At 36.0% G+C, this 12058-nt stretch overlaps 1 protein-coding gene across 1 annotated transcript in view; it reads right to left on the bottom strand.

Annotated features, from left to right (window-relative positions):
• Window positions 1-1653: 1653 nt before the first annotated feature.
• Window positions 1654-12058, bottom strand: part of DLAT (dihydrolipoamide S-acetyltransferase) — a 30730-nt gene continuing 20325 nt past the window's right edge. The window contains exons 11-14 of the mRNA XM_077893487.1: window positions 8702-8817; window positions 5009-5171; window positions 4140-4276; window positions 1654-3517 (exon numbers count right to left, since the gene is read on the bottom strand). Coding sequence (XP_077749613.1) covers window positions 3388-3517; window positions 4140-4276; window positions 5009-5171; window positions 8702-8817 — 546 coding nt within the window. The 3' untranslated portion in view covers window positions 1654-3387. The remainder of the gene's footprint in view (window positions 3518-4139; window positions 4277-5008; window positions 5172-8701; window positions 8818-12058) is intronic.

Below are 12058 nucleotides of genomic sequence, written 5' to 3'. Positions count from 1 at the left end.
ACAAGTGATGTATTTATCAACTTCCATTCGTCAGATGGTTGTTCAATACAAAGTATCAACTTCATAGCCCAAGCAATGTTCATGTCAAACCTTAAACATCCTTAATCATCTTTTCTAGATACAGTACATCCTCCTTGTAAGTTCAACATAAGGTCTTTAAAATTCGTATTCATGCATGGGACGCCTCTGTGGCTCAGTGGTTGAGTGTCTGCCTTTGGCTCAGGGTGTGATACTGGAGTCCCAGGATGGAGTCCCACATTGGGCTTTCTGCATGGAGCCTGCTTCTCTTCCCTCTTCCTATGTCTCTCTGCCTGTGTGTCTCTCATGAATAAATAAAATCTTTAAAAATAAAATCCTTATTCACTTTAAAGCTTTTTAACTTTAGAAACTAATACAGTATATAGAATAGAAACAATTGCTGTGTGATATTTAAAAACATAACTTTCTTAAACTTGGTCTGGATTTGAATTCTCCCAGCAACAGGATAACTTACCATCTGAAAAATTTTCTAGAACTGTATGATGTTCTAAACTTAACGTATCTATGATATTCTGATCCCTCAGAAAACTTGGAATGCTTTCGCTTTACATTCTCTTCTACAAAATCATTGTCAAAACATGTCCTAAGAACTGCCGTACCTAACCACATAGAACCGGTTGAATTTCTGCTCTGGTATTCTCAGCCCTTGTCAGCAGCTAGGTGTTTGTGTACTCATTAGTAAAATGCATCTCAAGATCTAACATGCTTAATTTTTAATTTACATTCTTGTTATTTTCCAAAATATTTTACTTATTTCAGTGGATTTTTATAAAAACTTCTCCTCCTCCCTCTCCCTAAAAATGCAAGACTTTGCCTAGGAAGAACATTAATAACTGTGGAATAGTTTAATCTGAATCTTACCAAGATTTTTCTCCCTTGAAACTGGAATTTGAGATGCTAAACCAGATTTTTCTACAACCTTGGTTTTTTTTTTTTTTTTTAAGGTTTATTTATTAATTTGAAAGTGTCCAAGCAGGGGGAAGGGGCAGAAGGAGAGGGAGAGGAAAAACAGATATCCCATGGAGCACAGAGCCCAATAGGGGCTCAAATCTCACCATCTGCACATCATGACCTGAGGTGAAACCAAGAGTTGGAGACTCAACTGGGTGCCCTTACAAACTTGGTTTTAGAGAATTATCAGTAATGATTATTTCCCCAAATATTCCAGGGCTTGTGCATTACTAGATGAATACTCCTTGCAACCATTCATATCATCTCTCAGGCTAGTTAACTCCTATTTCAGACCATGCTTTGGGATAATGTAACTTCACTCAAAAACCTCAGGGTTGTGATAAATATCTAACAGGGCCAGACTATGCTTTTATCTTGCTATGTGGCACACTCCACCATGAGGTGCTTCAGTAACTCCCAAGAGCTTGAAGTGTTAGATTATATCCTTTATTTTACTAATTCCACATGCTTAAAATGCACTTGTATTAAGAGTATACACATATATAGCTATCTCTGGCTTTAATCATTTAATGTGAAAAATAATTATCAACTCATCAAAAATTAGACAAGACACACTGAAAACAGTTTAATTTTTAAATAATTTCAGCAAAACTTTTAACTTTTTTCTTTCAATTCTGGTAAGAGAAATAGACTGAATCCAGATTTAGATTATACCTCAGATTAATTTTTAATTCAGAATAATTTTTATTAGGAGACAACTTTTATTTTCTTTCAAGGGAACAACAGCTATATAAGCATTTGCCAAGAATGAATTATCTTTGAAGTTTTATGTATTTGAACCAGACATGGCTCAGATTGATGGTCCCTTGTGATAAGCTTATTCCTTCTGCATAATCTTCAATTCAAGCTAACATTACTAATTACCAAAAAATCAATTTAATGTACTGCTTTCATAATAATACAGCAAGGGAAATATTCTGGAATATATGCAGTGTCACTTGTGCACCATGTAATAACATTTAGAAATAGATTCCACACTGAAAGACCTAAATTCCAGAGGGCTGCTCCACACATATACAAGGAAACACTGGTCAGATTTATTTTAAATAGTCATAAACAATTCCAAATATTTATTAAAACACATAAATTCAATAGAAAGTCTGGAATTATGATGTTCCAAATTCATTTTTATTATCCTGAATATCACCTCCCCTCCACTCCCCCTCCTCTAAGAAGAAAGGCAAATCGTAACAAAATGGAAAAAAATATTTAGGCTGATAAGGCAGCAAGCAACCTAAATTATTTTCTCTCCAATAGAATTTTAGGACTTTCTATTATACATGAGACAACACTGGGTGGAAAAAACAGAACACTTTTGTACACACTGAACATTTTTTACTTTATCCAAGTAGAAATGACCACTTTACTTTACTCTTTTGGCTCTCCCAACTGCTTACACCAATGTCTCTCACTCTTCCTTTCAGACAGGACTTGGTGATAAATGGACTTTGGCACATATCTCACTAGAAACCATATTTTACATATATACACTTATTTCAGTTACTCGATACAGTTTTCCAAAGTTATTTGAGTAACAGATTCTGAGAAGTTCATTTGCAAGTAACCACCAGTTAATCTTGGAGGAATAATTTCTACTTTCTTTTAAATTCTATAAGCATATTATTTTATTTGAATGTAATTTTAAATTCTCTCAGAATTATATGTGTAAGTCATTTAAATAAATACCCACACAAATTCTCATTTATACCAAGTAGCTGGTTTATATTTGTATATTCATTTCAAGAGGTGAAAACAACTATTTCGGGATTCATAGAAAAATAAAGGACAGTTGGTTGAAGAAGTCTAAGAAAATGTTAACTTTAAAAATTTTACTTAATTTCCTTAAAGTTCTCTACCCTTCCCATCTGTGATAAACTAAGATCATGTAACAGAAAAATTCAAATTAGGGTTGAATTCCAAAATCAAGCTTTAATTCAAACCCTTAATCCAAGAGAATGAGCTTCTTTCCTTGACTTCTCTTTCCCTCAAATCTGAGCAAACATTTGAGGCAATTACATTTCAAAACCTCAAGATTTCATCCAGATTACTTTTATGTATCTGTTTCAACAGGAAACCACAATCCTACCTCTACATTTCCCAATGGAAGTACTTATCACCAAAGGGCCAGGCCACATGTTCCCCTGACTAGGAATACACAGCTCAAAATCTGGTGTTCATTAAATGTGTACAATATGTGGGTGTAATTGGCATTTAAAAAAATTCAGTAATGCCCATTACAAATAACTTATCTGGACAGACTCAAAAATAACTGGTTAAAACTTTAAAATAAAAAGAACCACCTGTGTAGTAACATATATATATCTTGGTAAGAATGAACCACTGTGACCTGGGAGAGTCTAGAAGTTCTTGGGTTAATTATAACAACATGGTGATAGGTTTTTCAAGGTACTTTCTAAACTCAGCAAGCCACTGGGCTCCAACTGCTCCATCCACAACTCGATGATCACAACTGAGTGTAACAGACATCATGCTAGCCACATCAAATCTAGAAAAAGATAAAAAACATTATTAGGTATCCTGAAAGCAATCACTAGTTTTTAGCCAGTAACCAACCCAAATGCCACCTCCAACCAGGTAATATTATTTTCCACCTACTCTTTATGTACTATACACTTCTACCTCACCCTCTAGATTGACAGACCAAACAGCCATCTGGAGCATGGGCTGGCAAACTATAGTCCCTATTCAAATCCCACCAAATGCAAGTTTTCTGGAATTCATTTACATATTGCCTATGTTTGCTTTCTCACTACAATGTCAGAGTACTTGCAACAGAGACCAGGACTCAGAAAGCCTAAAATATTTACAATCTGGCTCCATGGGAAACAGTATGCTTAACCTCTCACCTATAGTAAATAAGGCTTCCCATCTCAAATAGGATTAACTGCATTTAGTAACAGAAGAGTTGCTGCCCTAAGAAACTTCATTTTATACTTAACATTCTATACTAAAGTTCCAAAAGGCCAAGCCAATAATTATAAAACTGAGACTTAAAAAACAGGTATAATATGCAAACAAACAAAAAAATACAACCACCACCACCAAAAACCAAACAGGTATAATGTAATGAAAATGAACTTCAAACTCCCTTTTATTTTGTTACTTACCCTTTTTCATTATCTGCTGGAACCAATCTATCCTCTGAAGCACCAATTGCCAAAATACATGCTTGAGGTGGGTTAATAATAGCAGAGAAGTTCTTAATTCCAAACATTCCTAAATTGGAGATTGTAAAAGTGCCACCCTAGAGAACAAGAGATTAAAAATAGATCATATTAACTGCCTGTCAACATAAGCCAGAAAAAAAGACAAATATTCTGTGGAAAGACCTTAATATAATCTTTAAGAAAGGCCTCTGAACTACCATAAAAAAAAAAATTTAAAAAAGGAAAACAGCACGAGGTAAAAGATGTGACTTAGCTTGACTATGATCATCTCACAATGTATACATAGATCAAAACATCAAGCTGTACACTCTGAATATATACAATTCTTATTTGCAATTTATTAATAAAAGCTGAAGTGGGGAGGCAAGCCTAAATTATCAGAAAATATATAACCATTAGAGTATGAACATAAGTCAGTTGTGCAGCTTTTGCAAACTGCTGGAAAATGTCTTTTTAGCTTTAGGGTATTCACTTTTTATTTTTATTTTCAGGGACTTGTATCAGGAAGAATATAAGGCAGAATCAAAGGTGGAAAACACAATAAAAGCATTATGCCACCTCTCCCTTTTAAAAAAGATTTTATTTCACACACACACACACACACACACACACACACACACACAAAAGCAGAGGGGAGGGGCAGAGGGAGAAGGAGAAACAGACTCCTCAATAAGCAGGGAGCCTGATGTGGGGCTCGATCCCAGGACCCTGGGATCATGACCTGAGCCAAAGGCAGATGTCTGGGATTATGCCACCCTTAAAATTAATGTAATTCTTAACATTCAGAAGGGAAATAAATAATACCTTACCTGGAACTCATGAGGCTGTAGTTTACCCTCTCGTGCTTTGGTTGCTAAAGAAACAACATCATTAGCAATAGCTTCCAGTCCTTTAATATGTGCATTAAATACAATAGGTGTAATGAGTCCTGCAGGAGTGCTGACTGCAACACTGACATCCACGACATGGTTTCTATTTAAAAAAAAAAAAAAAAAAAAAGGAAAGGAAATTTCAATAATCATCAATGTTTATTAAGAGCTCATGTGCAGATTAAGCAAGAATACTGATATTTACCTCAGTTTGGGCTACTGTTTAGCCAGTAGCGTACCTTTCCTGGTTTTGACATTTTGCTATACCCACTTCTTAACTTGGACTTTTAAAAAACGAATGAGAAATGTGTCGGTAGGCTGACTTCATGTGTGCTTTAACTGCCTTGTACCTGCCTTGCCTGATAGATGGGTGCAGGTGGAAAAGGCCCAGCATTCAGTAAGGATTACACAAAAAGAAATTCCTGGATTCTGAGATGAAGTAGACTGTTTGGAGCTGAGTCTGCAGAGTTTGAGATAGAGGAAGAGTGGAGGGAGAGGACTCTCTTGTGGGAGAAACAGGAGAACTCAGGATGTAGGGTAGTAGCATCTCAGAACATTAAAAGTAGGTTTCCTACTCTGTATTATGCCATGGGTACCTTTGCATCTGAGTCCCTTCTCAGAATAGATATTTTTAACACAAAATAATTACCAAAATAACTAAACAAAAAACAACTATATAGAAATTCAATTACCACTATTTAAAAAACAAAATTGTGATGTAGTATTAACTCAATAACAAGATCTGGCAAGAGGTCTAATAATTGAAAAAATTTTGAAGTAGTGATAAGCAAAAAACACTCTTTTAAAATGACACCTGCAAAAACTACAATCTGATATGAAAATAAGTGATTTTTATTGGTCACCAGCACAAGTACTATTAATAATACCTCTTTGAGTTGTTCCTTATGTTTACAGTAGGAGAAAATGCCAAATTTCAGTTAGAGGTAATGGAAGGGATTATTTATTCCCCCTCATCCAAGTTTCCAAATTATTCTTAAATTGTATCAACAGCCTCCTTGGAGTTTGTGTAAGGACCCCTGGAGAAGTATTCTGCAAGTGAGAAAAAATTAAAACTTCTCATGAAGGAAGAACTCCAGCTACTTCTAGGCCCAAGTTTTAGAATATTATGGGTATCATATCCCTCAGTGTGGCCAAGCTGACTAGGGGTATTTGTGGGACTGTCACTTGCAAACACAAGAACCTGCTCAAACAGAGCACTGTGTGACCCCTTGGCAGCTACCGCGGTTGGACTCTTGCCAACGTATCACACAGCAAATACTGCTTTCCTAATGATCCTGTATTAAAAAAAGTCTTCCTCCTAAGAGACTAATAAGCACGGTGTTTCTTATCTTGTTGACCACTGAATATAGTAAACAGTACAAATTCAATAAATATTTGTTGAATGCCTATATAAATGAATGAAGGGCATTTGATAGCAATTAATGAACAATTCAGAACTTGCCCTGCAACCTTGATCTGCTCATCAAAGAGGTGTTTTCTTCAGATGCTCTTAAAAGGTTAAACATTAATTTACCCTATGACCCAGCAATTCTACTTCAACTAAAGAAAAATAAAAATGTTAAGTCAACACCGAATTGTTACACAGGTGTTCATAACAGCTCACTAAAAGATGTGTCTTTGTCTTAATCTCAGAATCTATCAATGAGACCTTACTTTTATATATATTTGAGAGAGAGAGAGAGAGCATGAGTGGAGGGAGAGGGGCAGAGAGAGAGGGAGAAGCAAACTCCCCGCTAAGCAGGGAGCCCAATGGGGGGTTCCATCCCAAGACCCTGAGATCATGACCTGAGCCAAAGGCAGATGCTTAACCAACTGAGCCACCTAGGCGCCCCATCAATCTGACCTTATTTAGTAAAAAGATCTTTGTGGGTTAATTAGGATCTTGAGATGAAATCATCCTGAATTATCTGGGTGGTCCCTAAATCCAATGCCAAGTGTCCTTGTAAGAGACAGAGAAGAAGGCCATGTGAGATTAGAGTTATGTTGCCACAATCCAAGGAATGCTAGAGCTACCCAAACTGGAAAAAGCAAGAAAGATTCTCCCCTAGAGCCTATGGAGGTTTGCAGCCATACTAACACCTTGCTTTTAGACTTCAAGCCTTCAGAAGTAGGAGAGAATAAATTTTTGTTTTAAGCCACCCATTTAGTGGTCATTTATAATAGAGGCCCTAGGGGGTGCCTCCCAGGGTCCTGGAGTCGAGTCCCGTATCCTCTCTCTGTGTGTCTCTCATGAATAAATAAATAAAATCTTTTATAATAGAGGCCCCAGGAAATAATATAGTCCATAAGGAATAGTTAGACCCTCAGATGTTCTCTAAGAGATGGATGACCAAGCAAAGTAGGTTACCTGTTACGTTTGACAGGCTTGGAAAATGGTTTAGTGTTCTCTTGGAAACTTTTAGAAAGAACTGATGATGAAGGAGTGCATAGCCCCTTCTTAGACAAGCATTAAGATCAGTTTGGTCAGTATTCACAGCATACATGTCTTAATCATAAATAATATTTTCATAGGCATAAAAATATTAATACTGATTTATCCAGAATTTGTGCTATAATCGATTTGGCAGGATAACAGTGTGTGTGTGTGTGTGTGTGTGTGTGTGTGTGTGTAGGGTACAAAAAAGCTAAATTTTAATCTTCACTGATATCAAATCAGCTGATAAAATGAAAAATCCATAAAAGGAAACAGGAAAATGTTATTTAATAATATGAAGATAGAGGTGCCTGGGTGGCTCAGTCGATTAGGCATCTGACTCTTCATTTCAGCTCAGGTCATGATCTCAGGGTTGAGAGATCAAGCCCCATGTCAGGATCCCTGCTGAGCATGGAGCCTGCTTAGGATTCTCTTCCTCTCCCTCTCATGCTCTGCCCCTGCTCATGCTGTCTCTCTAAAAATAAAATCTTAAAAAAAAAAAAAAAGTATTTGCCTCTTGAGAGTAGACCACAGATTAAAAGTTAAATAGGTCACTGTAAGCCACAAAGCAATATTCTAATGTATATACTATTATTTTATATAATATAAAAAAATCTACATAGTAGAAGAAACCTAGGTGCAGAAGTCAGAATCTTGATTCCAATCACAGTTTTGCTACTTACTATAACATATTAATTCAAGCAAAGTTATTTAACTCATTGAACCCTCAGTTTCTTCACCTGTAAAATAGAAGTGAAAGCCCTAGTTCATAAGGTGGTTCTAAGGATTAAAATGAGACATGGGAAGACACTGAGCACCATGCCACTCACAATGCCACCATAATATTAACAAATATGCTTCTTGGTTTTGTTTTCAATTTGCTCCCATTAGAATTCAGCAGAACTAATTGGTGAGCAAAAATCATTTCAACCCTGCTTTATAACAGTTATCAACTTAATTATTCACATCTGTAAACTTATCTGCCTCTCTAAACTCGTAGAATTTGTAGTCTTCACTAACTAAATTTAGCCTTATCTTATAAATAGTTTTACATTGTTTTCAAACTGTTTTGCCTATGGAAGTCATCTCCCTCCCTGTATTCCATTTCTCCTTATCCCCTATATTCCTAGTTACATGTGAGATAGCACAAGAAATCTGCTGGTGGATACATATACCTTGACCAGCAGTATCTTACTTACTGTCTTATAACTGTGTCCAGCCAAGAGGAATTTGCTTCAGGAACTTTTAAACATGCCAAAGCTGAAGCTTTTATGATGAAGTCATTGACAGAAATTTTGCTTCTCCCTTCTAACATCTGCAAAGACAAGAAACCATCGTAGTTTCTTAAACTCTCTTCCCAAACACTGAAACATAACCTCTGGCAGGGACTTGGGGGGGGGGGGGGGAAGAATACAAATGTCCTGAGGTATAAAGGATGAAATGAAATTAAAAGTTGCTTTTTTCATCTTTTTAATGTAGGCCTTTTTGTAGGTCTTTAATGTAGGTCTGTAGCTATAAGCCTCCTACTAAGTCCTGCTTTAGCAGTATCCCTTAAGTTATGGTATGTTATGCCTTCATTTTCACTTATCTGAACAAAACCAAAAGTTGGTTCCGTGAAAAGATCAACAAAATGATAAATGTTCAGCTAGACTGACAAAGAAAAAAGAAGACTCATATTTCTAATCAGAAATGATGTGGGACGTTACTACATAACCTACCAAATAAATTGTAAGGTAATGCTATAACAATTATCCCACAAATTAGATAATTTAGATGAAATGGAAAATTCCTAGAAAGATACAAGCTGCCAAAACTGAATCAAAAAGGAATAAAACCTCTGAATTGATCTGTAACTAGTAATAGAGACTGAATAATTTTAAAAATACCCACACAGAACAACTTAGACCCAGATGACTTCCCCAAATGGTGAATTCTGCTAAACATCTGAAGAATATCAATTCTTCACAAAATCTTCCAAAACACAAAAGAAGGAGCACTTCTCCACTCATTCTGACACACCAGTATTAACCCAATACCAAAACCAGACCAAGATATCACAGTAAAAAAAAAAAACACACACACACACACAAAAAACAAAACCCAGAAAAAATAAAACTCAAATACCTAGGAATACAGATCCAAAAACCCTCAAAAAAATTCTAGCAAACCAAATCCAGCAATATATGAAAAGGATTATTCACCACAGCCAAATGGAATTTGTCCCAGAAATGCAAGGTTGGTTAACATCTGAAGATCAATTAATGTAATAATGTCAGAATATAGGACAAAAATCACATGACCATCTCAATAGACACAGAAAAGGCTTTTGAGCAAATTCAACTACCACTTCATAAAAACTAGGAATTGAAAAAAAAAAAAAAAAAACAAACAAACTAGGAATTGAAAGGAACTTCCCACATCTCATGATAAAACAGATCTACAAAAGTCCCACAACCATCATCATTGTACTTTAGTGAAAGACTTACTTCCTCTTACGATCAAGAACAAGACAACTTCCAGTCAACATTTTACTAGATGTGCTAGCTGAAGAAGTTGGGTGAGAAAAGGAAATAAAAGACATCCAAATTGGAAAGGAAAAAGCAAAATTATCTCTATTTGGAGACGAATGATTTTGCATATAGAAAATCTTAAAGAAAAAAAAAAAAGAAAATCTTAAAGAACACTAAATAAAAAACAAGGTTTTAGGATACAAGAGCAATACACAAAAATCAACAGTATTGCTCTATAATAGCAATAAACACTCTGAAAATGAAATTTATAATAGTATTAAAAAGAATAAAATATCTAGGAATAAATTTAACAAAAGAAGTACAAAAACTTATACTTGAAAAACTGTACAAATTATTGAAAGAAGTGAAAGAAGACCTAAATAAATGGAAAGACACTCCATGGTCATGGAGTAGGAACAGTACTAAGAAGACAATACTCCCCAAATTATTTACAGATTCAATGAAATCCCTATTCCTACAGGAAATACCCAAAACAAGCAAATCTAAGACAAAAAGTAGGTAGTGATTATCTAGGGTTGGGGAAGATGGGAGGATTGGAGTGGGGGCTAAGGTAATGGGAGAATGATTTCATTTTGGGGTGATGAAAATGTTCCAGAATCCATTGTGATGGTCATAGAACTCAGGATATACTAAAAGCCACTGAATTGTAAACTTTAAGTGGCTGAATGGTATATGTGAAATGTACCTAAATAAAACTGTTAAAAAGAATAAAATAATACACTGGATGCATACTTTTCATGTCTAATTTTCAAATAGATTATAAAATAGCTTTACCATTTTGCCAGTAAAAGCATGCAATCATCTTTAAGCCATATAGCCAGTTACTACCTGTTAATGCTTCTTGCTTTATTCATTCATGCATCTAATATTTGAGTACTCTGTTCTAAAAATCCCTGGATATAAAGCAGTGGAAAAAAATGGGTAAAAATTCTACTCTTAGGGATCTTACATTCTAAAGGAGTAGACAGATAATAAATAAATGAAATATATAATATGTAAGATAATGTTAAAGAGAAAAAAACAGAGGAAAAGAACTAATGGGAAAACTGATTACTCACCCCATTCCTCTTCCCTTAATTTTAGAATAAGGTAACCAGGGAAGATGAGAGAAGGTGATACTGAGTCAAATCCTTAAGGTGGTAAAGGAAGAAACCAGGTGGATGCTAGGGGAAGAATATTCCATGCAGAGGGAACAGTACGTGCAAAGGGACTAAAGTAGGAGTATACAGGCAGAGTGTCGAGGAACAGGAAGACAATTTTTTTCGAGCAGAATGAGCAAGGAGTGGAGTGGAAAAGCAGGAGGTCAGAGAGGTTATAGATAACCTGTATAATGCTGAGTGCCACTGGCTTTTACTTTTCACTTCTTTGAAAACAGTTTTCATATCTCCTCCTACTCAATTCTTTTTTTTTTTAAGATTTTTTTTTTTTTTTTTTTTTAAATTCATGAGACACACAGAGAGAGAGAGAGAGAGAGGTAGAAACACAGGCAGAGGGAGAAACAGGCTCCCCGCAGGAAGCCCGATTCGGGACTTGTTTTGGGAACCCAGGACCACGCCCTGAGCCAAAGGCAGACAACCACTGAGCCACCCAGGTGTCCCTCCTATGCAATTTTTTTTTTTTTAAAGATTTTATTTATTTATTCATGAGAGACACAGGCAGAGGGAGAAGCAGGCTCCATGCAGGGAGCCCAATGTGGGACTCGATCCTGGAACTCCAGGATCGTGCCCTGGGCTGAAGGCAGGCGCTAAACCGCTGAGCCACTGGGGCTGCCCACTTACGTCCTTTTTAAAAAGCATTTTGCCTTTATGATATTCCATCAGTATAATGAACTATCTTCAACTTCTTTGCCAATGCAAACCCTTCCTGTTCTCCATAGCTTAATCAAGTTTTTCCCACACCACTGTGAATTCCCCAACTACTTTTATTGGTGTCCTCCTTCTCTGAATTCCTAGAACACTTAACCTATACAGTGTAATTTAGCAGTCAAGGGGCATTACCATAAAGAAATTGACCTACCAACGGGTA

The sequence above is a fragment of the Canis aureus genome, chromosome 3 (genome assembly GCF_053574225.1).
Source record: "Canis aureus isolate CA01 chromosome 3, VMU_Caureus_v.1.0, whole genome shotgun sequence".
Taxonomy (NCBI): domain Eukaryota; kingdom Metazoa; phylum Chordata; class Mammalia; order Carnivora; family Canidae; genus Canis; species Canis aureus.
This window is presented reverse-complemented; position numbering and strand designations above follow the sequence as displayed.